Source organism: Orbicella faveolata, unplaced genomic scaffold (assembly GCF_042242905.1).
Source record: "Orbicella faveolata isolate gen_17 unplaced genomic scaffold, um_ofav_v1 contig_27, whole genome shotgun sequence".
NCBI lineage: Eukaryota > Metazoa > Cnidaria > Anthozoa > Scleractinia > Merulinidae > Orbicella > Orbicella faveolata.
The window spans coordinates 8677913-8705531 of NW_028301555.1; the positions used below are offsets into that span (position 1 = coordinate 8677913).

Sequence of the window (27619 nt, forward strand, 5' to 3'; positions counted from 1 at the left end):
ATATATATTTTTAATTTTTCATCTGTGTTCCCTTAATCTTTTCTTCATGGGACAAAGCTAAGATAAGATCTTTCACTTGCATAGGACAAAACACCAGATTTGAATCCTCGTCTACGTAGGTCAGGGGTTCACACAGATTTCCAAGCTCTTCCAATTCTTCCTGACAGCTTAGGTCATTAATTAATCAAACTGTATGGATTTCAGCCAATCAGATTAGGGGATTTGTTTTCTTCAAAAAGGAATGAATTAAAAGATGTAGACGATATAACCGTCACATACAGCATTAAGATTTAGATTTGGATTTGTCTTTTACTAAGAAGATATTGATTTAAGTAGTCAAGATTTGCCTGGGCCACCCAACAATGAGTTTTCAGATCTGAGGAAATTACTTAAACATTTTGGATTTTTTAAAGCTGATAACTCAATGACCTTTACTACTGCTTCCTAATTTTGTTTCGTGCTTTCGATTTCTTGGCTCACAACTTGTGTTAAGACGGCTTTTAAAATTCGAATCACCTTGTGCTGCATAATAAACAGTACCACATGAAAGTACTGCTCAATAGCTTTCAATTGAATGGTCACACACTAGGGTTTTATCCACAGACTTAAAAAGTTAGAACCACCTTGTACAGCATTATAAACAGTACCACATGACAGTACTGCTCAACAGCGTTCATTTGAATGGTCACACACTAGGGTTTCATCCACAGACTTGAAAGTTAGAATCAGAGGTCTTGTGCAACATAATAAACAGTACTTCATGAAAGTACTGCTGAATAGCTTTCATTTGAATGGTCACACACTAGGGTTTCATCCACAGACTTAAAAATTAGAACCACCTTGTACGGCGTAATAAACAGTACCACGTGAAAGTACTGCTCTGTAGCTTTCATGTGAATGGTCACGCACTTTGGTTGCATCCAGAGACTTAAAAACCGACACATCTTTAATTGCCTTTAGAGCAAATGAACCTCACCCTTTTAATTATGATAAATTGTTGTTAATTAATCGATGTTTTTCCTCTGGAAACACTATTTTGATCTTAAGTAAATGTGGGGAAATAATTACCAACTGTGTTTGCTCATTAAAGTGAAGGTAGTTTCGTGGATTTAATTCCCTGGTTGAGTTTGCCATGATAATGTCATAACCTCATGTTTTGATTTCCTCTACGACTTATTCTGTTAATGGTGAAATACTTTTTTTCTTTATATCATTTCTATTTATTATTTTCTGAAGCCCTGGTGTTTCATCCCCTTGTTTGCCTGACTGTTGGACATTTTCATTTCTTTTTTTGTGTCAATTTTTTTAATTATTACGGTTGCCGTTACGAAATGGTTACAGTTTCAAGTGCGGCGTCACATGTCTATGGTAACCAGCTTAGTGAAATAATTCGGCTTTATCGATATGGTGTACTTTGAGAGTCGTTGATTTATTTTTCGTGTGTCATAAATGCCCTTTTCGATCCGGAATGAGTAGGCTGCGTTTTTTTGCCCGAGATAATTGGCTTAAGGTGTTCATACAAAGTTTTGTTGATTTGACAAGCTAGATTAATCCTTTTCAATCTTACTATCCGCGCTCTCCAACTTTCTGGAATGAATGTACACTAACGGCAACCTTTTGCAAGTCTTCAGTCGTTAATGTTCTTAGTTTCTTTGCCGTTTTGCCCGATTTTAATCTCTGATGTCATACCTTTGTTAATTAACTTATTTTCCTTCCTTCTTGAAAGTTTTAAGTCTGTGGATGAAACCCTAATGTGTGACCATTCAAATGAAAGTGTCTAAGCAGTACTCTCACGTGCTGATATTTAATTTTTAATGTTTGAAAAAATGAAATTTGTGATTTCTTACTGAATATTATACTTGGCCGCTTTTGGAGCTAAAAGGGTGCAAGGGTTAAAATAAATTGGTTGTTAATCTGTTTAACTTCATTCTTTTCTTGCGTGTTCCTGCCAACCCACGCTAAGGTTTGCGACAGTTAACCTTCCGTCGACTTTATCATCATAATTCTGTTTGGTAGAGATATCTTTTATTTTTAGTCGTGTTTAGTGTGTGCTAACTTGAGATAGCGAAGTCATCCGTTTTTCGACTTAGTCGCTTTTTCTCAGGCGACGGTTAGCGTTAATGTGAAATGTGTGAGAAGAATTAACTTTAGTATTGTTTTAAAGTGCATTGTCTTTAGCGAAGTTTTCACTCGCGTTAGACAAACATACGCCCCACTTCAATGACTTTATCCTGTTTACATTCATGCTTCAGTTAGTCAACTGAATCAAGATTGTATTTCTATTTACGCATTTTTTTTTTATTTTACAAAGGTTTGTGTTTCACTCTGTAATACTTTGCGATTGCATTCAAAACACCAACAAATTTGATTATACACTACTTACATAATGATAAATGTAATGGAGATGATTGTCAATTATTCTATTAAAATTATTCCACATTAGTGCGGTCACGAATGGCCAGATTCGACGGACCGCAGGTTTATTTAGAGTAACATTTTTGAAAGGAATTTGCAGAAAAATTGTCGGTTATGTCAGGGAGGGGGAAATATTTCCGTGTGAATCTGAAGTGTTTTTGATCCGATTTAGACCGATATACGTGTCTGCACTGCAGCTTAATTTAGAAATAAGCACTTTTAATTCACACTAACCCGTGTTTTTTGGGGCTTGTATTTCAGAATACCTACACAAACGCGGCAAAGCTTCTGGAAGCCGCCCGTCATTTGGCTAACACGGGCGAGTGCAACGCGGACGAGATTCAAAAGCGAGTGGATTACTTCGAAAAGCGCGTCCAAGAGTTTATAAACCGTGTAAACAGACGAAAAAGCCTGCTGAAATTAGCTGTCAACTTCTATTCTCGGACACAAAAGGTAAGGCAGCGTAATTGTGCATATTAAATTCAGAGTTAATTATCGGTCTTGCTTGCAGGAGGTCATGACAGTTTGGCGTACAGAGTTACTACTGCGCACGGTCAAATTTCACTGAGATTGCTCAGACAGTTCATGGTTTCATTCTTTCATCGTAACGTTTTGTGCTCGCTGTGAGTCCATCTGTGAAACGGCTCGAATTTGCGCTGTTTATAAACATGTTTCCCTCGGCTTTGGTGCGGCCTTTGACGGTATGCAATACTTGTATCCTCCAGGCAAGTTCTGAGTCTGTCACTGTGTTTTGTTGTGCGTGTACGGTGTAAACGTCAAATCACGTTAAGATAAGTTATGCGATCTTGTCCAAGTCGCTTACATAACTGCTAAGTTCTTATCCACTGTGAAAAATCCTGCCGGTTTAAATCAATCGCGTTGTAGAACGCACTTTAGTGCGTTACGTGCCGCGAGAAGAACTGTGTGCGTTCAAAACAGGAAGCCAAGTACACTTCATTTGCTTTGCTCTGTGACATCATTGATGTTGTTGTTCTTTTTATTGACCTATTATTTTACGTTCATCTCAACCATGTCAGTCATGAAGATTCTGGAATTTAATTGACATGGCCGATCTTGTACACTGATACACAATTCATTTGTGATTGTATTGTGTGCGCGCCGCCGCGCCGGATTCGCTTGCAGGCCAGGCAGTCAGCGCTGGCTCCTCTTCTCTCAGGGGACCCACGAAGAGACACTGAACAGTTTTACACTCACGCGCGCGCTGTCTGCCTTGGACCTTGCATGCAAAACATGAGCGTAGCCGAGCTTGAAACGGACGATGACTCCACGGTGGTTTTTGTTATAACACTATCGTCCCTGTTTTTTCAGCTGTCTGAGTTAGTGGAACAATTGAAGGCTCAGCTTGAACTTGAAGAGGTGTCCGATAATCCAGACAACATCGCTACCGTGCTTACGAATTTGAAACACCAAGGTGAAGCGACGTTGGATTCTATCCACACCGCCATCGATGAAGGCGAAACGATTATTGAGGAATTAAAGCTTGCAAGTTCCGAAGGGGTAGATTCAAGCTCGCTTCAACATGTTGAGAAAGTTATTAAGGAGCTCGACCGGGTGCGGCGAGCGATTGAACATTCGTGGACGAGACGACGGCAGCAGTTAGAGTGCTGGCTGCAGCTGCGGGAGTTTGAACGATCAGCGAAGATGGTGAGTTTTTAATGCCCCCTTAATTCCAAATAATGTTAATCGCATGAAGCGATACGCATTGGCATGTCTGTACCTGGTAAATCGATCGCAGCGGAAATCTGCCGCGACCCGAAACGCTGAGTTAACAAGCTAAGACGGAACAAGTATCACTTTAAAAGCGCTGTGTGAAAATACGTGAGCTTGTTTCGTCTTTTCCTTGTTAAGACTGAAGGCGATTTCGGGAAAATCGCAGCGTGATTTCCTATGACAAGAGTGAAAGCTGCGAATAAGCTTGGTATATATACAAGGCAAATAAGATTTTTCGAAGTGGAAGCCTTGCTGTGTGTTTCGTAAGATGATTAAGCGCTGTCAAGGGTCACAGTAATGAAATTGCGTGTTCGAATATTTCTGTTGTGTGCTTTTGTTCGGCGCTCCATGTTTTCCTTTGCCAAGCGTTTTCGCGGTTTATTAGCTAGAATATACAAACATCTTTCATGTGACTAGCATAGAACTGTGTTATGACATAAATCTCGCGGATATTTTGGCGCGATAGTCGGTAACTGCAAAATGCTCATTCGGAATTTGCTTCGCAGAAAATTTCCAACTCAAACATCCATTATGCATTAAAATTCTTATCTTTGTGCCAAAGCACCAAAGTAAACAAACATTGTAGTCGGCAATTGATTCTTAGACGCTCTGATATTTATACACTTTGAAATATGATCCATATCATAAGACACATGCTGTTGACGATCTGTTTTGCTATAACCTCACATGTAACCCTCCTGATCTGACAAGATTTTCTTCAAATCAAGTTTTTTACTTTTCTTTCCTTGGCGGTTCTGCTCGATTTTTACACAGGATCTTTGCAAGGGTGCTCATGTTTAGTGGAAGAATCTTAAAAGCCTAATAGTGCGGCTGTTTTGCACGCTGGTTTGTACAACAAATTATCGTTTCTTAAATTCCTATAGTCGAAGTTGGACCCTTTGGGGGAACAACTTCAAGTTTTACTTAGCATGTACAAAGATCTGTTAATTTAGAAAATCCACTGCGCATTGAAAATGAAGTTGCTATGCTTCGATGCGGTTTGTTTCATGTAAGCTGTCCTTTGTGCAGTTAAGATGTTCATTGTTCAGAGCCATTAGTAGAAGAGGGTGACAGTTTGACCTCTTTTAATTTAAGTTGCTGAAACACTAATGGTAAACTGCTAATAGCAATAAAAGAGCAAGGGCGGGATCACAAGACGTTTCATGCTGATTATAATGTTGTTCAGGACCCTGGTTATGTTCTTGTTTTAAAAACTTGAATAGATAAATATTGCCTTTGTAGTCATTTCAGTTTCAGTGGTCACAACACAAAGTTAACTTCCTCAGGGACGCATAATTTACCACAGATTCGTTCATCATAATATACCTTACCGCAAAAATGTATAATTCAGCAGCTTACATTTTAGTGGTCACACTTCGTGTTTCTATCGACAAACATGTTTGAAGAACTTTGAAAAGTGTATTTACAAGTAAACTTCACCACAAGAATGAACAGATAAACAGCTTTTATTTAAAGAGTCGCACCTTACGCTTTAATTGACAGGCTACAAACTTTGTACGGCATAATTAACCGTGCCACAAGAATGTCATTATGAACAATTTTCATTTGAATGGTCGCCCTTGAGGTTCTTTCATAAACTAAACAGTTATCCACCAACGTTAACAAAATCATTTGGCACTTATTCACTCGAATTTTTGTAAAGCTACAAGGTAGCTTGAAAAAATAACGCCATATCTCTAATTAAAACAAACCGAAACAAATATTTTTCACTTGTCAATCGTCGATTATTTACAGAAGAATTTTATCAGATAGGTTGCAAAATTACGTTTGTGGTCAGAGACGTGCAACCTTGTCTGACACTGTCGCCGGAAAATGGCGTGCTAATATTCGTGCGCACTTGAAGTTAGTAAGTTGTTATTTACACAGGGGCACAGATTCAACATCAGTGTCTAAAACGAGTTTTCTGTATCATTGAGAATTGTCATTGCTTCGGTCTCAGACATGAGAAAATGGAGTGTTCCAAAAGGGGTCAAAGAGGATGAAATATATTTCTAGTTGTGTGGTGTTTTAAGAGTTGTGCCATATGTATGCGCTCTTCGACAGCTTCTGTCAACAGACTTTGTACACACAAGAGGTAAAACTTGGAACATGAAAAGAACTGCTCAATAGCTTTCACTACAAGGGCAACACACAAGGGCGTCATCCAAAGACTTAAAAGTTGGAACCACCTTGTACAACATAATTAGAAATACCATATGAAAGTACTGCTCAATAGCTTTCATTTGAATGGTCACATCTTGTAGAGCATCTCAACATCAACAACAATTTATTTCGGTATTCCCATATGAGTACATGCGAGTACCTAAAATATAATATTAAACATCACCATATAAAAGTACTGCTTAAATAGCTTTCATTTTTAACTTGAATGCTAGAACGTTTAGGTTTTCCGCTGTAGAAGTTAAAATGTTAACGGTCTGTTAGACGAAAGCCCTGGCCAAACGGACTCGCAAGTAGACGCAAGTTGTAAACTTGGGTCTACTTGCGACTCCGTTTGGCCAGGTCTTGTGTGCATTTGCGTTGACTTGCGATAACTTGCGCTCACTTTGGTCGAGATCAAATTTGCGCGCAAGTCGATGTAGGTTTTTCACAGTTTGGCCAACCAAACCAAGTCAACGCAAGTTGAGCGACGTCTGTTCTTTGTTAACGCAACTTGTTAGCCAATGAAATACAGGATATGTAATCAGGAAAACTGTTTTTGTTTTTGTTTTTGTTTTTGTTTTTGTTTTTTTTTGTTGCGGCATGCGTGTACTCGCGCGGAAACTTGCAACTCCGTTTGGACACCCAGCGCAAGTCTCTACTCAAGTTCAACTTCCGGCTACTTGTGACTACTCACGAGTCCGTTTGACCAAGGCTTAAGGTTAAGTCGAACACCAGCAAGGCGTTCTTTGTAAACTGTTCGTGTCAAGTGGCCCGATTAACGGGTTCTTAAAGCGTGAAAACCCATCCCCAGACGTAGACGGTTGGTGGAATTAACAGTCTGGTCGCCAGCTGGACTCTGCATTCACTAAGCGTTATAGGCAATTTGAACGTTAGAACTTTAGATGGCTCAGGGTAACACCCGTGGAATCTGATTTATGTATGGTTTAGAAATGAATCTAGACATGAGTAAAAATCTTCAACTAAAGACAAAAAAAGACTGCACTGTGCACAGGTACAGGCAAAGGCAACCGCGATGCTATAGAGCTGGCAATGACCTGCACTTGCATTTTGCATATTGTTGCAATTTTGGCTGCCCTTTGCGAAACATCGACGTGCATGTAAAATGATCAAAATTTAGAAGTAATTAGAAGAGAGATGGCGAACTTCGATGGTTATTTTCCCATTTTAGACATTTTACTGTCTGGACTCGAGTGTTGTTAGCTCAAGATTAGTTTTAACCCCGGAAGACAAAATGTCTAATATCTAATCGCATGTAAAGTAAAGTAGTGTTTTAAAATTGAGACATGATTATTTAACGCTTTCTCTCTTGAAACGTCTCGGAAACGACCACCCCAGCGACAGACACCATGCTGATGTGTAGCGTTTTGATAGGTTCAAGTGAATTTAAAACAACACCGCTAAAAGGACACCATATCCAGTTTCGAAACACCTGAAAAAATATTTAGCTAGTTAAAGAAACCAATCATCTTTTTACAGTGTTATGTTCCAGGATGATATATTAATAAGAAACAATCTCTCTGTGCGCAACTGTTTGTTTACTTGCTTCAGCTCCTTACATCATCTAAAATTACATTTTCTTTTTTTTGTTGTTGTTCGCAGCTCAAGGACCGTCTGGAAATTTGTGAGGGGCATTTAGAAAAAGGCGGCTTAGCACTGGATCTTCCTCGAGCAAAACAGTCTCTAAACCATCATGAAGAACAAATGAAGGACATTGAAAACGCTGCAATGAGAACGTTCTGTCGAGGCGAAGAACTCATAGACTATTTAAAACAGTCCGAGATTGAGTTGCGTGTAAAGGATCCCTTGACTATGGAGAACATTGATGCGCAGACCCATATTCATAATTTACTAGAGGTTTTACATCGAAAGAGAAGAGATCTTCGGGATTTAGCCGAGGAGAGGAAAATTAAACTAGAACAGAATTTACTTTTGCGTCAACTTGAAAGTGATGCTAAGCAGGTGAGGAAGAACTTCTAAGTTTACTGTTCAAAGCATAACTTCTTGCTACGATAGCAGTATAAAGAGAGCAAAGAGGATGTGAGAATTTGCAAGCTGACTTTTTGGAGTAAAGTACCAGGGCCATGCTAAAACGATAAGGTCGAGCGACCAACGATAATTTTCTCTTAGGGAGCGTGGGACAAACTAGGAAACGAACAAGTTCAATGTCAAAGACAGCGCAGCACGAGAGTTGACGAGAGAGCACGAGAGCGTACGAGGCTAAACGAGAGTCGCCGTGAGTATACGAGACTTGACGAGAGTCGACAAAAGTTAAAGAGAGTGCACGAGACTCGACCAGAGTCTCCGAGAGTGCACGAGACTCAACGAAATTCCCCAAGTGCACGAGACTTCACAAAAGTTGCCAGGAGTGCAAGAGACTTGACGAGAGTCGCCGAGAGTGCTCGAGACTAACCCTAACCCTAGAGTATAAGGAAGTTTCAGGCAACAATAGTGATGATTTGACCTCTTCTCGACGTTGCCTCAATATATTCGTTATTAACTCTGTTTTTTTTCGGTAGGTGATCGGATGGGTTCGGAATGGCGAGGCTATGCTCTATGCCAGTACGGAACTTGGAACATCACTGGTTGAAGCGGAAGCTCTCTTAAGAGAACATGAGGAGTTCCAGAGGGCTATTGAGGTATTGCAACATTTTGTAATGTTTCTGGTAGCTTGTTTTGCTTTTATATTTTTGTTGTTGGAACAGCAAGTACTAGAAAAACACTAACAAAATTACGCGCGATTGCTAATGCGTGCGAATCTCGAATCTTCCATCTTTGCTGGACAAGATTTTTAAAGTTGAACTCAAGGAAATCCGTTTTACTCTTTTGCAGTCTTTATGATCCAATTTTTTTTTCTTGCCCTCTTGTATGCATTAAGTGTTTTGGAACAGCTTTAAACTAGGGATATTAGGACTAATCTGTATGTGATAGAATCCCCTAAAACGGCGTAACAAAGCGTGTTCAAACAAATTCTTGGGATCTGTTTTGTTTGCAGAAAACCTGTCAGAGTGCGAATGAAGTGCGGCAACGCGCAGACAAATTGATGAAAGATGGCCACTTTGATCCTGAAGCCATCTGGAACTGCGCTGATAACATGAGCCGGCGATGGCAACAGCTCATGAGCAAGTCGGAGGAAAGAAGAAAAGTCGTCACCGCGTCCTACAGCTTTTTCAAATCTGCTGAACAGGTAACGGCTTCAGTTAGTCGGTTAGTCAGTAGTTGTTATGTGGGGACAGTAGATAATTTTACAGCTGTCTGTTGAGTGACTTGGCCTTTGAATGGCAGTGACGCTCCAGGTGACCTTGTTTTGATACAGACCTCACCGCATTTGTTGTGTAAATCAACTTGTTTTTATGATAACTAGTTGGTATTTGAATGAGAAAAGCAGAGAGGTCTGTATCAAAGCAAGGTCACCTCCAGCCTCGCTTCCATTTACAGGCCAGGTAACAAAGCATACTACTGCACAATGACGTATTTGCTTCTTTCCTTTGTTCTGGTGTACGGTAAATTATATATTAAAATGTATTTGAAACAAAGGAAAATATCAAATTGTACCAAATGTAAAATTGAACGACAGTAGCTATGTTTATTTCTGTTTCATAGGAAGCCTTGGTTGACAAGCGTTCATAATGTACAGAGTTTGAACTCAAGATTTTGATTTTTATTGTCAAGCTCCTTTTCGAGTAAAGGGTTTCGTACAAGGCTCGCTCTGAAATTCAGGCAAAGAAGAACTGAAAATGGCTCTCTGTCTGTCTGTTTGTCTGTCTTACTGTCTAATTGTCTAACTGTCTTACTATCACTGTCTTCCTGTATGTCTGTCTATCTGTCTCTAGTCAATCAGTCAGACATTCGGTCAGTGTGTGGGTAGATTTGGATGCACTCAAGGAAAGGACAAAAGGGGTCAAGAAATGGCTTGTGTTGTTTATTAAGACGAAATAGTTTCCATTTGGTCATCAGTCTTATCGTTGTGAACTTTCATCTAAAAAGGTTTACCTACTGATGGACCGCCTGACTCGTGAATACAAACTGGAAGAAGGAGACCCGTGTAGTAAACTCATCGAAACCGAGTCAGTGAAACGCTTAGATGCCATGAAAGCCATTGTACAGAGCTACGATGAAGACAAGGACTCCATCGCTACGGGCCTGCTCGAAGTGAAGCGGAACGCTGACTCTTTCTTGTCCACGATCGCACCTCCAAGTGCTGAGCGCCCGGACGTCACGATAGAGCGAGTGGAATGCCAAGTGAAGGAAGTCCAAGAACAGCTTCGAGCGCAGGAGCAGCAAGTGTTGGATGTGTGGAATGGCAGGCGAACGCTAGCAGAGTATTGTCTACAGTATCTTGAGCTGGAACAGTGTGCTAAAGAGGTAGGCTACTTTGTTTAGTCTTTCCTTGTTAAAAAATGAGAAGAGATACTCAAAGCGAGAAAGCCAGTGCAATGCACAGTTTCTGCCAATCAGAAACTGTCACACAACAGTAACAGCTTTGCCGTGGCAACCGGTGTCAAATCGCGAGAAAGTCAGATACTGGTAATCCGTGCTTTGTGGCTTTTGTATTCACAAGTCATCAATCTGAACGTCAAGTGTGAAGTTTTGGCGGGAAATCTGGTAGGGCGCGCGTTAGGCGCACGTAAGAATCTCAGGGTGCTTTCCATTATGCCAGACAGACCGGTCCGAGACGAGTAGGACTAACCAAGAAAAAATGGAACGACATTTTCCGATCAAACCGGGCCAACCGACGGGAATGGCTTTTACCATTTTTATTCCTTTCCTGAATTCCCTACATGACTGAACCGATTTGTCACAATGGAACGGCAAATTTCGGTCCGACCGATCAAACTGGACCACCGAATATTCTGGTCAGAAGGAACCGAAGCGGACCTTTCCATATGAATTCCGACCGAACTTTCCAGAATTTTTGGCATATTGGAAAGCACTCCTGCCCAATGAAACTTCTTTTGGTAGACAGCTTACCCATTCTCCTATATTTCACTTCACGCCCTCCTTATTTCTTGGTATTCCTTTCTTTATATCAAGTGACAATTCGTTGTTTGTTTTAGGCGCTGGACTGGATCCATGAGAATGGCGAGTTTTATCTGTCGTCACGGACTGGTGAGGGTGATACCGACGCACAGACTAAAGAGCTGTTAGATGAACATCAAGAGTTCAAGGAAGCTTCAGAGGTATATGAAGTGGTGTGTGGAACTTTTTTGGTTCACTTTCTGCTTTGACTGTGGTGTTTCTTTGTTTTAATCAGTTTTGTGCTTTGCTAAAGGTTAACGCTTCCAGTTTGAAAGTAGCTAATTTTTTGATTGTGTAGCTGGTAATTTTAATGTACTAGATTATCAGTAGATCAGTAGAATCCCCATTTCTCGAACCTCACGATACCTCAAACCAACAGTCGTTTTCTTTGTCTCAGTCGAACACTGTAATTTTACTTCCGATGTCTCGAACTACCCGATTTTTCAAACCAATTTTCGTTTCCCTTGGATGTTAAAAAAATCGGGATTCCGCTGTTAATTTTGGTCCTTTTACTTTATGAAATTTTATTATTTACGTATCATCAGCAAATGCCACGAAGCTCTTGAACTGCCCTGCTCACGTTTTTGCCGCCATAATTGTCTACTTGTTGAGTGCGTATTATCGTAACAATGTTTCACAATTTTACAGCAAATCAGGGAAAGAGTGAAGTCCATGCTTCACCAAGCAGAAACTCTGATCGCCAAATCCTGCTACCATGGCGACGGTATCCGCCAATGGGCCACAGCAGTGGAGAAGAGATACAAAGATTTCGCGCGACGGATGCAGAAATACCGCGCTAAACTGGAGAACAAGTTGGGATATACAGTCTCAGAACACGAGGTATGAAATGCTTTCGTGTATTTCCTATTGTTAACTCAACGACTCCTCCCAAACTCCTTGGCTTGTTCTTCACTAATCCCCCCCCGCCCCCCGCCCCCCACGTCCTCCATAAACTCTGTATGACTGAAAAAGATCTAAAAGTCCAAAGGTTAGACGAAACACAGGAAATGCTCTCCCCAATCCTCCTCCTCTTTTTGCGCCCGTTGTCTTTTTCGCGCCAAGTCTCTCGCAAGTTTTCAACCATTCAATATGAGCGACGGAACAGAAATTGTATACTTTTTAATTGCTTTTGTTTTTTTGTAGAGGCTAAGGATTAAAAATACACTCACGTAAATTTCACTCAAAGGCAGAGAAAGCGAACTTGAAAAAACTTACCGTCTATTTATTAATGTTTATTTGAAAACATACATGTACAATACAAAAACTCCTTTCTATATGCCGGTTTAATCCGTATTTCTAATAGCCTGCGGTTAGTGGTTATTACAGCTAACTTCTTATTCATGCAGGAAATGCATTTGTTTTGCATTGTGGAAAATCAACAGCTTGATTGAATCGATATTCTTTATTCATAACGTCAGTCTCACATAAAGTGCGGTGATGGAATTTTGACCGTGTACAAAAACGATTTTCTGCGAGAAGCACTCGTCAGATTTGAAGAATGCTTCAATTATTCTCTCTGCGGGATTTTCCGAAATTATTTCCGAACGCGTAAAATTGGAAAATGGAAAAATTCTGCGGACCGAGTTGACGTATTTCCGCGTAACTTGACACGGATCCAGATGTACGCTATGCAGGGATAAGCTGTACACTATTAGTTGTAAAAGATACTCTCTTAACACACAAAGGCTTTCAACATATTGAACGTTTTGAACAAAGGCAAAAATTAAAAATTAAAATTCATTTAGCAGTGGTAAGATCCACGAATCGAGTATTGAATATTAGTTAAATTGTTTCCTTGATCTTATTTGCTTATGATAAAGCTGTGTTTCTTTTCTGATTCTAAATACCGCGGCTTTGCAGCAGGTGGAGAATGTTTTTGAAAAACCGCGTGTGGCATTTTTTTTCCTGTCATTGTATTTGGTCTCGGCGCTGCCCCCTCTTGCGGATGAATAAGAAACACGAAAAGAACCACCGGTCATACTATTACTAATTAATATCCGAATCCAGTTTCTCTTTTGTATTTCTGCTAATCACTCTGTTGTGATGCGCGATCGACCGAGCGGAGAGACTCCGTCGCCATATTGCCGGTCTGTGGACGCGCGCGAACAAAATTGAGTCGCTTAGATTTATAGTAAGGCGATTTGCCTAAAAGCCTCTTAACTCGCGAGAATCCGCAACACAACGTGTGTGTTTGCCATGCGGAATAGCTGCGGGTTCATGTCGAATCCAAGCGGAGGATTTCTGACGTTGGAAATTTGACTCGGCTGTTTCCGAAAGCGACAGATTGGGATTGTTCGAACGGAGCGAAACTCGAGAATCTTTTGTGGACTATTGAACAGGAATAGCGCTGCTAATAAGCAGGCGAAAATAGCGATTTAATTGCACGAGTTTTATTTGCACACATAGGAGTGTCTGGAACACTGATTAGAATTTACATTGAACTCGTGGCGTAAACTGGCTTCATTTTCACACCAAAAATGTGGATTTACGTGATAAAACGATGGCTAACAAAGCTGCTGTGATATTTCCTGTGCATATTTCTACCTTCGCTTCGCGACCGCGTTGAGGCAAAGCGGTCTACGTTGTTGTCAATTGAAGCGGGTGGGATCGAGTCATGGCGGATGAATTCGCCGGCGACTTCTCCGACGAGGATTCCGATTTTACAAGCTACAGCTCGCTGACGCTTTTCTCCTCACTGCTTTGTATTGATATTCAGGATGAGGTGGAATGGCCGAGTCTTCAGTCTCTCCACACTCAAGGACAGCAGCAACAACAAGCATTCGCTCTCAGAGAGACCTCAAAAGATAGTGGCATCCATGAGATGACAGAGGAGAAGAGACGATCTGCTAAGAGAAAAGAGTAAGTCCAATGAAGGTGTTCATTTTTTTGTTGTGACAAATAACAGGTAGAACCATAAATCGTGACAAAACTGCCGTTGTAAGCCTGTGTTCGTTTGTAGACAACATGGTGAGTATTTTTTTGAAGGATAGATGACGAAAGAAACAATTAATTTCTTGTCGCAAAAACCATTTCCGGATCGCGGTCTTAATCCGTTTTAGTAGGTTGAAAGAGGGGTATTTTTCGCTACAAGGTGACTGTAAAACCACTGAAAATAGCAGTTTTGTTTTGTATTTCAAAGTTGTGTTTTATCAGATGATAGCGGTCGTAAAATTATTTTCTTAAATCTATTGTTAATCATTTGGTAATGAAGCTTATATCTACAATGTCAAAATTCGAAAACAGCTCTGTCAATATGTCTTGTATCAGTAGTATAAGTACTTCTTTTCGCTTTATCTTTTATGATCATCAAAAATAATCAAATTACAATTTCTCCTAACAATATCAATGCATTATAATGGAGACAGGTGGTGGAAATTAAAAAATAATCATATATTGTCTTGATGTAATACCAAATTCTCCTAACAAGCATGAAATTGTAAAGCCCTGTCATTATTAAACTTCCTAATTGACCGCGTTCGAGGTCCCTACAGTAAGTTAAGGACCTAGTTTCGCTTCGCGCCTGGGAAGCGAAAAAACGAAGATCTGTAGCTTACAGTACGGACTGAGAACACGAGTTTTGTAAGATATTTATTGTGTCTCTACCTGTTGTCTGACGGATTCGGCGGGGGGGGGGGGGTGGGTGAAGGGTTCATGAAACGATTTCTAGGCTCTAGGAACGGCTACAAATGACTGACGCACGTCGAAAGCAAAGTAACTCAATTCGAAATCGTTGTGAAATCGTTAGCTCGTTTTATTCGTAACTTAAAGGCAACGAAAAGTTTTCAGTTCCTTTTTGCTATGAAAGTTAACTTGGGGATGAATCACGTGTCATTTTGGTAACAAAAACAGCTCTTAGTAAATTTTAGCGGGCCATACAGTAGAATACGGCCTGCTAAAATGACCAATCACAACGCGCGTAATAACTGAGAGATCTGTATAATGAAACATCTTATTTTGACTTGTCTCTCTCTCAGATTTATCATGAACGAGCTGCTACAGACAGAGAGAACTTACGTGGCGGATTTAAATTGTGTTATAGAGGTGAGAATATGCTGTTTTTTCTTATTTCTTATTGGGTAAAATATATCTAGTCGTAGTTTCTGTAACAACCAATCAGAAGTCAAAGAAAATTTTGTAACTGGACACAAGCGACGGAAACCATGAACCAGTGGCAAGCGCGGGAAACCGTGAACCAGTGCCAAGCGCGGGAAAATCTGCGTCGACCAAATCACGAATCATTAAGGTTGGCTTCCTGATCTCAAACCAATTACAGAGGTTTGTTTATCAATCGCTAAAAGCCAGTCAAACAGGAACATTATTCCAGCTGGACATAGTTGTTGCCAAATCAAGAACAAAGCGTAGAGTGAACGGACGCAAGGATAAGTTTGTTTAAATCTTCTATATACTTCAATACATTAAATAATTTATATTGTGGTTGTCTGTTCTTCTATGTAGAGCTATATTAGCGCAATGTCAAACAACGCTGATGTTCCATCAGGCCTTGTAGGAAAGGAAAGCATTATTTTCGGCAATATTGAGGATATTTACAGCTTTCACAACAGGTATGTACCAGGAATGGGAGGTTTATTTACACGACTTTATTATGCTATCTCTTGAGTTTGAGCCGAGGAGATCTGATATCGTCCCGAGGACTCTTCGTCTGCACGAAGAGTAATCGGTTTCAAAATCCGCGCTTTCGAAAATCCATGCGAACATGGCTTCTGTGCAAATCTGAGGCTTGACTTCTGGTGCTCTTTCGAGTCCGGTCTTCGTTGGTTCTTGTCTGGTCTTTGTTCGTTCGTGTCTGGTCTTCGTTCGTTTTTATCTGGTCTTCGTTCGTGTCTGTTCCTCGTTCGTTCGTGTCTGTTTTCGTTCGTTCGAGTCCGGCCTTCGTTCGTTCAGAGGGTGGAGCGCGAGGAACTGCGGCTGTTAATCGAGACTACGAATTGGAAATAAAACGAAGTTTGCATCAAAGTTTAATTAATGTCTTTAATCTTATTTTGCAGCACTTTCCTGCAGGCTTTGGAAAAGTACGAAACGAACCCAGAAGACGTTGGCGAAGCGTTTCAAGAATGGGTGAGTTGGCGCCATAATCACCTGTTTTATAAGCCGCCTTTCCATTTTTTCCAGAACTAATTTATTAAGTTAGCGACCTAACAGCGATTTCTTGTCAGGCGCGCACTATTTAATCTTCATCGATTAATGATAAACTGTTTCCGTTCGTGTTTGTCAAGGGATTCCACGCCTTTTCAAGTACTTGTTTTGTAACATTGATTTGAAAGCTGTGGTTGTTAAGGTGTAAAAATAGTCCAAACTGTTAATTGTTTTTGCATCGCAGGGAGAATCGTTTGTCGGGATGTACGTAGCGTATTGCAAGAACAAGCCGTTTTCAAACTCACTCCTCATCGAACACGGTGGAAACTTCTTTGCGGTGAGTGAGCAATAAAGAATTTGCTATTGTCCTCATGTCCTTTCTCATGCAAATGTACACATTGTCGTGCTCATAACTTGTAATCAATTGTGTTTATTTTTGTCAGACATAATTATGTATCGATTCTGCACAGAACGTGCAGTGTCTAACAGAGTCTTACAGTTGGTATGTTTGTGTCTTTAGGACCTTCAAGCCAGCTACGGCCATGGTTTGTCCATCTCGGCTTACCTCATTAAACCCGTACAAAGAATTACAAAATACCAGTTACTGCTGAAGGTGAGTGATCAAAAGACATGCCTTTGTACGCGGACATATTTTAATTTACTGACAAGTTTAAGTTTTGCGCTTTTTCAAGCATTCTTTTGACTCTGGTGGTGTCTTCGCTAGCTGCCTTACAATAAAACTTGGTTGCTCGTATAGTCTGTAAGGTACTGTTCAGTTAAGTCTCACAGAATCTCTGGTCATCGTTTGAAGTGGTTTGTGATCTTCAGAAAGTTTATTTGAGGTCGTGCTTTCGAGTTAAACTCCACCTGTTCTTACCATTCACTTTGTTAATGGTTTAAACTGTGTTCATACGAGACTCCATGCTGCCCTTTTGTGCTGGGAATGAAAAAGATTTCACTAACTACCTGTGTTGCCCACTTGTAGGATCTTTTAACATGCTGCGAAGAAGGATCGGAAAATAGTCTACAGGTATGTAAATCCAGGGCTTGTTTTGTTTATTTAAGCTTTTTACGGCAAGATTAATAAGCCTTGACGTTGTTCTCCTGACGAATGTTTGTACTTTTGACGGTTGAAAGTAAATGTTTTGTTGTAGTTAAGGTCCGAGACGATGAGTTATTTTAATTGAGCTGCTTCTGTTCCAGTATCAGTCAATTTGAAACGTTAATTGAACTATTTGTTTGTTAATTCATTCATGTTTGTGAATGGAAGAATTGTTTTGCTTCTCGCGTAGTGGCGCGAGTCGCATTCAGCCCGTTACCCTTTCAAAAACGCCATTTTAATCCACACTAACCGAGTCCTTACACAACAAATACAAAAAGTCGCCGTCTTCAACCACAGAGATACCTAAGTGAAGCTACAGAACCTCTCAGAAAATTAAAACTAAGATAAACTATTTCCTTTATCGAACGCACTCGCGCCACGGGGTGCCAAATTATACGAGCTTGTTAAAAAAAAAAAATAGATTAGAGCGGTGTGTTTTATTCATGTTTAATGTTATATTCTTTATTCCAGGCTGGTTTGGATGTAATGCTCAGCGTACCTCGACGAGCTAACGACGCCATGTATGTGAATATGCTTCATGGATATGATGTAAGTGCATTGTTTTGTTCAGATAAACTTGTGTAATCTTGGTGTCCGTACTGAATTTGCTGGAAGTGCAAGATTGTGAAGAGATTTGGGCATGAAGTGTTCGCCTTTGTTCGCTGATAACTTTATCAAGCTTTTAAATAAGACACGGTCATTGGTGTTCACGTTTTGTTACTAAAGCAGCGTTCAAACTACTCTGGAGAAATTTGAAAACGCAGCTTTATTTCTACGGTCCACACTAATCCGTCACCTAAACGTGGCTTTTCGAAAACTCTCTCCAAACCGGAGATATTTAAAAACGCCGGCGTTTCGTTTTCGTGTGAACGGAAACATTTTGAAAACCGAGCTCTTCGAAAACGACATTGTCACGATAATTATTTGATTTCCCTGCCCGTATTTTCCTCAAATACAAATTCAAAATGACCGATGATTGTTGCGTTTTTAAATTCCTCCAGCGTAGTGTGGACGGAGAACATTTGTTGCGTTTTCAGAGTGAAACCTCCGTTTTCAAATTCCTCCGGTGTAGAGTGGCGGGGCCTAAAGAGAATCAGGGACTGCTTAATTTCTAGCGCAATTTAAGTTGGATTCTCCAAACTTTACTACTGTTACATGTTGTTCGCTATCGAGTGTACACTTGCATATTGCGTGCCTTTTACACGATACAGTGAAATATTTTTGTATCAAACACGAGAGTGGATGTTTCATAACTTTTTCAAACACCGAGATAAGACGCATAGCGTGGTATTTTTTGACGAAATTCCAGGTGTTTGGAAATGTGAGTAAACGCTGTCTCCGGTGTTATCATAAACTGAAAACTCAGTCACGGTTATAACTTCATTAACTTGATGAATTATTAATGAATCTGAGAAAGTGTATGTACTGCAGTTGGGAAAGTGAGGTGCTTGCAACTGATGCAACCTCGTACAAAAATCCTTGTGTTACGATTTTGAAGGGTTGAAAGACCATGATGATTAGACAAACAATACTATCTGAAGGCGAACAGGACAGGTAAAAAGTTATTTTACCTTTTGCTCAATTAACTTCAACTTTTGTCACTGTTTTTCTCTTCTCAGGAAAACATCGATTCACTAGGAAAAGTTGTTTTACAGGTATTTGAGAGACTTATTTTTTTCACTGATTCATAGATTCTCGTTTACGAACGTGTAGGCATTGGTAGACTCTCCCTCCTCAAGTGATTGCGTATTATAAAAAAAGATATCGTCTTAGTTACATCGTGTTCTTCCAAACTCAGAAAATTACTTTGTTTGAAAAATTCTGTGCACTTTAGTTTCCTGTCACGAACCTAACTTTCTGTCACGTACCGACGTTGTAATGAAAGGTTCTGTAAGGTTTGCCTAGCTACAATAGTTTGTTGTGTGTAACGCTAACACGGATGTCTTGTTGTTTCAGGACGCGTTCACTGTGTTTGACCCAAAGCAGCTTAGACGAAAAGGAAAGGAGCGGCATATTTTCTTGTTCGAGCAAGCACTCCTCTTTAGCAAGGAAACAAAAGATGCTGATGGCAAAATCAAGTATCTCTACAAGAACAAAATTAAGGTAAATATGCTCTAAATTATACGCTGCGTGGACGAATAAAACCCTCTCGTAATGGTTAGCGCTGTAGATTCCGGATCAGGAGGTCTTGGTTCTAGCGAAGACACTTTACTTCCATAATTTCTCCCGGGAGAGTATATTTTCAGTTAACTTAGTTTGTTTTCTGTTAGTTTTGTTAACTTTTAATGTGTTCTTTGTAGACTCCTGAGTTGGGTGTTACAGAACATGTCGCCGAGGACTCATGTAAATTTGCCGTGTGGACTGGAAAACCGCCACAATCCGAGGACAAGCGCATCATCAAGGTGAAGAAAGAAAGATTGATGATTTTCCAGAAATTATCGCTCCTGACTTTAAAGATTTTACCGTTTTGAATGTATATTTCCTTTGCAGGCAAGATCTTTGGAAACTAAACAGCTGTGGGTCAAGGAATTACGAGAAGTTATTCAACAGTTCCAGTTTGGGACGCTTAGAGAGAGAAGTAAGACACTACACTTGACATTTCGTATACAACAGTTGTTGCCTGGTTAAGCAGGCGATTCGACTGAGGCCTTGGGCTAATAATAACACAATAACCGTAGCTCAAGGTCTCAGACAAATCGTTCACTTTAATAACAACCCAACATGCTTCAATACTGAAGGACAACTTCAAATAGTTGCTACGTTAAGAAGCATACTGTGTTCATATATGGTTAGAAATGAGAAATCGAGCTTAGAAACAGAATGCAATCTGACGAATTTTTTATCGCCTTTTTGCAGCCACCTCAATGACGAGCTCAACGAGTTCTGTGACAACCACAGCCTCGATCAGGAGCCGCGAGGAGAAAGCTGCTGACCGGTATGACCGTAGGCCCTTACTACACCGTGAAAAATTTATCGTAACTTTTTCAAGCTTGCGATTTGTTATTCGCTTTTATCTTCCTTTATCTTATCCACCCTGACCTTGGCTTTGTTTGGTATGACATCACGTCTTGAGTGTTTTGCTTTTCTACCACTGTTATCTTGAGTTTTCCGTTTGAAGCGGTTTTCATGTGAATATCGAAAACACTTCGCATTTGCTTTGGTTTTACTTTACTATGCTTAGCGATTGACAAAAAATCTCGCGCCACTTTCAAAACCCATTAGAAGTAAAACCAAAACCTATCGTGCCTCACTCGCAAATTTTAGCATTAGTTTGCGTGGGGTTTTGATTGGTTCATTGGATTGTCTCTGTTCTTTGTGATTGGCTAGAGTGATTACTTTGGTTTTGATTTTCCGAGTTGCCTTTTGCCTCTGTTTCAAAACGAGTCCTTGTATAAAAGTTTTCAAATCAATTTTTATAAGAATGTTTTCCCACTTAGACTCGTTTTGACACAGAGGCAAAAGGCAATTCGGAAACGGGCTATTGAAAACCGCTCTATACGAAGGTGGTGTTGTACAGTGTAATGTAATTTATGTTTGCTTGTAGGGAAAGTGGTGTTATTGAAGATGACAGCATCTCTGGCGAATTTGATAACTTCCCTGAAGGAAAGGTGAGACCAGTTGAAATACAAGAAGAAATACAAACCAAATCCCGTGTGGAAGAGTTTTCTGTTACCGCTGCATGTCTGTGACAGCGAAGTGGCGGGAGTGGGCTTTGGCTGAACCGTAATAACTTGCGATCAGGCGGTTTTTTATGAGATGTAAAAGCTGAAATTTTCTGTAAAATTTGTCCTCACTAGGTTCCCGATTAAATAATGGGTTCACAAGACAGGACTAGCAGGAAAAAATTTTCGAAAATGGGATGTGGAGTTCAGCACTAGAGCTGCTGCTAAACTTGTCCTCCAGTTAGAAGACTTTTTATCCTGCATGATAAGTAATTGTAATTAATTTTTAATGGTTTGCGATTGACACAATGTTTGTGCCCTGTCTTTTTTGACCAATCAGTTCTCGCCGGTTGCCTGTTAAATGTTTTCCCCGCGCTTTCCACGTGTTTTTTCCCGCGCCTGCCGTCTGTGACATGTTCTCACGCGCCCGCGCCTGCTGGTTACTTGTTGTCTCCATATACCGCCAAGTAGTAATGTGTTTTGGCTGGAGGCCTGTTGGTTTTTTTTTTTTTTAATTTGCTTCGAGTTTTGGTTGATTTTTTCCACATTTTGCTGATAGACTCAGTGACTACTGTGGTTTCAGTCTGACGACAGTTGTAAAACCTTGCTCACTAATGACAGGAAGAAGGTCCGTTAGTCACTGTAAACGTATAAAACCTATTCTTGTGCAAATTACCGTATCCGAGTTGCGCTAATAAGAGATCAATGCTTCGAAGGGGAAATTTATTGTAGGATCGTATTTCTTGGATTACTCAGGACTATACCACTTTTCCTCTGTAAGAACAATAGCTGGAGAGAGACCAGAAAACCTTTAGGATCCATTTACCATCTGTCTCAATAGTTTTCTCGCTGGACCTTCAGCCTTGTGATTGCCATACATTATATGAGAGCTTTGAGCAGTTGGTGGCACATCATGGCAACATCTCTTGACTGATCATTTTCTTCTATTCTCCTCACCTTTCTGCTTACCGCTGCGTTGATATTGTTGCGAGAAATTGGAGTTTGATCACACTTGAGAAGTTCAGATGAAGGATTAGCCTCAGTTGGACTATGATATATAATTTAGAAAGCTTTTCTTCTTGATCTCGTGATGTTTGGGATTATATGGCTTGCTAAGCTTGCAATTCGATCACTAGCTACGTTTTAGCTGTGCTCTGGCGAAAAACTGCACGGTTTTTGAATGGGTTGGAAACAGGAAACGCCGGAAGAAGGTCACAATTTTATATCTCGTTGCATTCCTTTACAAGCGTTCTCTAAACGCGTGAAATTAAGCATGCAACTTTGTACTATTTTGAGAGGACTTTGCTATCTCCAAGTGGTCTTGGATAAGATTCTTACACGGGATCTACAAGTAAGCTCCTTAGATGATTATCTTGGTCAGGCGGTGCTCTTACGCCCTGTTCATAATTATCATTCCCCCTTCATGATTAATGACCGTAACGCAACGCGTCACGCTGACGACTGTGCGTCTCTGTTAGTGATTGGTTGGATTTTAAGAAGATTCAGCTCTAAAGACCTTTGTGTGTTTCTTTGCGATTGCAATCATCCGTAAGCTTAAAACAATAACACTGCGTGAGACAAATTTTTGGATTTTCTTGGATTGTACATCTGTCCTACGTGACGAGTTGGATGGGTCGATGACGACACATGCAATAAGAGATTTGTTTTTTGCTACCGTGAAATATCCCAGGTATCATTATCATGAGGATGTCATAATTTGTTAGTATTCCGGTCGCCATCTTGGATCGATGAGTCGACATATGGATAGTCCTAGAATTGGTCGAGTTAGACCGAAATTTTCAAGCTTACCCCTGGTTTTTGAGCGGCAGATTTTAACTTTGGGCCCTAAGGTAACGTGTGTCCTTTTTCTTTTACAATCGTTCCTCTATCTTTCGTGTTTAAATTGCGGCAGAAATTTTCCGTCTTGGTTTGATGCTTGTTGGCCGACAAATGATCAGATATTCTGAAGGCGCAGTATCAAAGGTGACTTTGTGTTATGGTGGATTCTAAAGTTACTTAGCATTGCGTTGAAAAGCTTGTCTGTCCTAGAGGCGAAAGGTTGTCGTTGTCTTGTACTGTCTTGTGATATGTAGGTCATGTGAGAGTAGAATACCTGTACTTTCTTGTTCTCTGCTGTGTTCTGCTCCCTTATTACAGCACTAGAAATGTTCGAGAGTTCGCTTCCTTGTGTCTGTGCGTTTATCATATCATTAGGGTACTTTATCAGCTGTGTGTTTTAACACTGTGGTCTCGAGTGATATTAATGACTGGCTCGTGGTTTATTTTAGACCAGACGTAACAAAAATCTGTTAACTTCTTGGTCAATCCAGTCAATCCGAAACTTTTGAGTGAATGATGTCATATTTTATGCTTTGCTCGGGTTAATGTCAGACTTATATTCCATTTAACTGAAGTGCAGGGAAAAATTTTCGCTCAAAGTTCCTGTTGCGAGTTTCGTATTAATTTTAGCGTTGTGTTTTTTTGTGTGGAGTTTAAAAACGTGGCTGATTGTTCTCGTGTTTCAGTCGTCCGCGTTCTTCGGTGTTATGCCCGCAAGCTGCTGCGCTGGCGTGGTTTACTGAGTCGTTTCACGTTTGCTGAAAGTCGATAGGAGATGAAAGTTTCCGTGGTTCACGTTCATGTTAAATTATTCCACGCGATCATTTCGAAACAACACGTTTTCTTTTGTTCTCTCTCTTTCTATTTCCTAAAATTATAACAGAAAGAAACTTTCGCTTCCTGTGCGATTTCTATGATTGCGCGTTTAGTTTGTAATTTTCGTTTAGTTTACGGACCAAATATCCATCAAGAGCGATAACTTCCGTTGAAATCCCACAAATAACTTAGGTATTTTACAAAAATGTGTTAATTGTGCTGCAATTAGGAATTTTTAGATTTCCTTTACTTGCTTTGAGAAAGTGGAAGAAGTCAGCTTTAAAATGAAGATTATGTCGAAGTTTTGCCTATCTTGAGATGTAATTCTACGTGAAGACAATTGACTTTAAGAGTATTAATAGACATGCATCAGCTAATGGAATCTTAGGTCTGTGTGACTTTGTTTGTCTACATTTCTACATTGTTTAGTCTGAAAATAATTGCTCGCTCTCGCTATTTCGACTTCAACAATGTGTTTAAGATGTTGCGCTGAGCGTTGAATTTAGTGGAACGAGGAATACTGCACGTACATGCGTCAAGTTTATCTCTAGAAATTTCTTTTTTTGTTTGTCTTGTTAACCTTTTACTTTAAGTTACATAGTAAAACTCAGACAAAATTTTTAATACGAAATCAAACGACGCGTGCTACAAGCGCGCATTGCTCAATAGCTTTCATATGAATGGTCACGCTTTTATTTCGTCATCCATTGCCTGGAGTGCTGAAGTCATACTACTTCAGATTTAGCTCTTGGAGAAAAAGGTTTCACTATAAACAAGTCAAATACCACTGATAAACCTCCACCTTTGTGGTCGAATTGCACATTTCATGTCACATTGCGGGCATTTCATGATTTGCCGCTTTAAACTATCAAAATCATGATTTTGTCAAGTATCTTGTGATGGTAAAATTAATTATTTTTTTCATTAAATACTCGTATCTTCATAGACGCGTAAAGCGTGGACGTCAATAAAAGTAAAAAGCTCTAGCGCCCTTGAGTTTCGCTTCGTTAAGCGGTTTGTTAAAGGGTTCGAACCAATTTAAGGCTTAAGTCGGAAGAAAGGTTGGGAGCTAGAGATAACAGTAATTCCATTGGTTCATTTTAAGTGCCAGTTCAAAGCTTTCACTCGACTGATGTTGTTCTAACTGTAAAATCGGGATGAAACGAAAGTGTGTGACCATTCAAACGACAGCTAATTGGAAGGTCCTTTGTGTGGTGCAGTTTTGTTCCCGGCACTTTGCAAAGTGAAATTTGGGTATTTCTACTTCTATTTTGAACTTGGCCTCTGCTAGAAGTGATAAGGCTATTAATTTGTACAGAGCAACTGTACGATTTTCTAAGCACCATAGGATCTCTTGATAACATCACGCGTTTTTACCATACCGATGCAGTGGAGTGTGACGTATTTTGATAACTCGCATATACAAAAAGTTCGGGTCCCGCGCGCATTAGCTTGCATTAGCATACGAGATCATGCTTAAGCAAAAAGTGCCTTGGGTCATTTATCCTGCAACGCCGATTAAACTACTCTCTTTTACTAAGGTGCTTGAATTCAACGATAACGTCTGGTCAGTAACGGAGAACTACAAGGCGGCCAACGACGAAGAAATCTCGCTAAAGAAGGGTCAACTCGTCGAGGTTCTTGTCAAGCCACATGGCAGCTCGCGGTGGAGAGTTCGCCTGCTGTTGAGCGAAGGATTGAATCCGGCTGAAGGATGGGCCCCGCATAATGCGCTGAAGCGTTCTGACGAACGCGACCCGAAAAAGAAGCGGCATTCGGAGATCTCTCACTCGAGTAGCGAAGGTAAGTCGAGGGAACACGAAGTATTCTTCGTATTGTGATCTATTGTTGCATCGTGTGACTTTCCTATCGTGTTGCGAATCTCTCGCTTACTCTTTGTTCATTGTGTTGCGTGCTTGTTAAATGTGTACTTCACAAAGAATTCCATGTACAATTTAATTTAACAAACTGTTATTTCCAAAGGGAAGGGTTTCGATTTTTCATTGATGTACAAGCTGATAGTTTTGTCTCAGCGTTTCGCTTTGTGCATTGTTGACTTTGACTTTCATCTTGCCTTGAACAACAACAGAACACAAAAGTAATGTTTAAACTAGACAAGAGTACAATCTTCCCAACAAGTGGGTTTTGTTTGTGGACGTTCTTGTTTCCCTGTTCTTTGTTCTTTCTTTGCACAATTTTTCTGTTCATGTTTTCATTCGAAACAACAATTGAACAAACCAATACTCGGCTATTCATGAATACCGGAGTTTTCGGAATGTGTCATGGCAGACAGAGGTCGCGAGATGCCCTTCTGTTTACGCTTTCCCTTTGTGTTTGTAGTTTCCCTCCCACTAAAATGCTTAATCAAATTAAAATTACCATTGATACAAGATTTCTTGTGGTTAGGTATCAAAATAACCATTCTACACGGCATTTTCTTGGCAGAGGTTTTTTCGCGTTTCATGACTTCCACTTACATGATTTTTATGTCTACATCATGTCAGAATGCGAAATAAAAAATCTGTGTTGTCTTTCATCACTTTACGGCAAAGCTATTCAAAGCCAGTGTTTTCTCTCCATTGTGGAATACGTCGCAAAACTTTAAGCGTGCTATTTTCGCCGTTTTCCAGTTAATATCTGCTTATTGGAGACGGTAAACAACATTTGTTCAGCATTTGTAGATAAGCGCTAGGGACAGTCTGTTGTCTTAATATGAGCCGCGAAAATTGCTTCGGGAATTAAAGATAACTAATGTGCGTCAAGATATTGGCTTCATCAAATTTATACGAACTATAATTAGCACACCTCCTCAGACGGCCGTGAAATCATCTTGATTTGCCTCCTGTCCATCTTATGGCGGTTCTTTGTAAGGGAAGGCGTAAAAAAAATATCGATTTTTTATTACGTCTCGTTTTTGTCCGTTAATATTTAAGACTTTCTCGTCGTGCACAGGATTGCGTTGTGTCCACCAGTTAGTCTCTTTTTTACGTACAAAACACAGCATTCTCTCGACATTTAAAGCAAGGTCACATTGTTTGCCTGTAGTCAGATTTAAAATGATTTAAAACTTAAAGTATTTTCCTGTCAACTTTCACATTTCTAGGGCAGTATGATATGGTGTAAGAATTGCAATATTTAATATAGTTTGAAGTTGTCTTGGCACATCAATTACTAAGATTCGAAAACACGCTCGGCGTTTTTCTAGGGGTATGTATTTTTCTTGCTGGCTCAAACATACGGAAAACATCATTTTACAACATTTAATATTGCAATAACAAGTGAAATAAATGTTCCGGTCCTGGTCGGAAGGAAGTACTATTTCACTGAAATGCACTGCACACACAACAGGAAACTGCTTTAAGAACCTTGAGAACTCCAAAGTCCACAGCAAGATTGTGTTCGTTCTTAGTTCCTTATATAGTGAAATAAGTCTATCTGTTTTTTATTGCAAAAAGAAAATATTATGGCATCGATCTATTTGTATAATGAATTTCATTGAAACTACAGTAAGATAATGTGGTGTTTGTTTTGATGGAGAGTTCAGAGACCATTTCACTGTAGGAACCGAAGTAAATCCTTGCACGAGCTTTATCACATGGTCTGGTCATCTTAATCCATTGTTACATTATATTAAGTCATTTTGTGTGGCCTTAAGTGTCTCTTTGATAAGATGGTATCGTGTTATCAATATCACTATGTCTTTCAGTTTACAAAGTAATAGGGATTTATTTAAAGCTTCTTCCTCATAAGGAAACCTGAA

At 40.0% G+C, this 27619-nt stretch overlaps 1 protein-coding gene across 13 annotated transcripts in view; it reads left to right on the plus strand.

The window, feature by feature from the left end:
- Window positions 1-27619, plus strand: part of LOC110039891 (kalirin-like) — a 104190-nt gene that overhangs the window by 54591 nt on the left and 21980 nt on the right. For 12 of the 13 annotated variants that reach the window (XM_089296668.1, XM_020745049.2, XM_020745057.2 and 9 more), the window contains 23 exons: window positions 2677-2868; window positions 3745-4080; window positions 7930-8289; window positions 8847-8966; window positions 9323-9514; window positions 10315-10692; window positions 11385-11519; window positions 11995-12186; window positions 14063-14205; window positions 15321-15387; window positions 15802-15908; window positions 16353-16422; window positions 16685-16777; window positions 16961-17053; window positions 17426-17470; window positions 18014-18091; window positions 19162-19197; window positions 19499-19645; window positions 19843-19944; window positions 20033-20120; window positions 20399-20477; window positions 21087-21150; window positions 25401-25662. In XM_089296668.1, the coding sequence (XP_089152794.1) occupies window positions 2677-2868; window positions 3745-4080; window positions 7930-8289; window positions 8847-8966; window positions 9323-9514; window positions 10315-10692; window positions 11385-11519; window positions 11995-12186; window positions 14063-14205; window positions 15321-15387; window positions 15802-15908; window positions 16353-16422; window positions 16685-16777; window positions 16961-17053; window positions 17426-17470; window positions 18014-18091; window positions 19162-19197; window positions 19499-19645; window positions 19843-19944; window positions 20033-20120; window positions 20399-20477; window positions 21087-21150; window positions 25401-25662 (3379 nt within the window). The remainder of the gene's footprint in view (window positions 1-2676; window positions 2869-3744; window positions 4081-7929; window positions 8290-8846; window positions 8967-9322; window positions 9515-10314; window positions 10693-11384; window positions 11520-11994; window positions 12187-14062; window positions 14206-15320; window positions 15388-15801; window positions 15909-16352; window positions 16423-16684; window positions 16778-16960; window positions 17054-17425; window positions 17471-18013; window positions 18092-19161; window positions 19198-19498; window positions 19646-19842; window positions 19945-20032; window positions 20121-20398; window positions 20478-21086; window positions 21151-25400; window positions 25663-27619) is intronic. The other variant, XM_020745052.2, reaches the window with a different exon arrangement.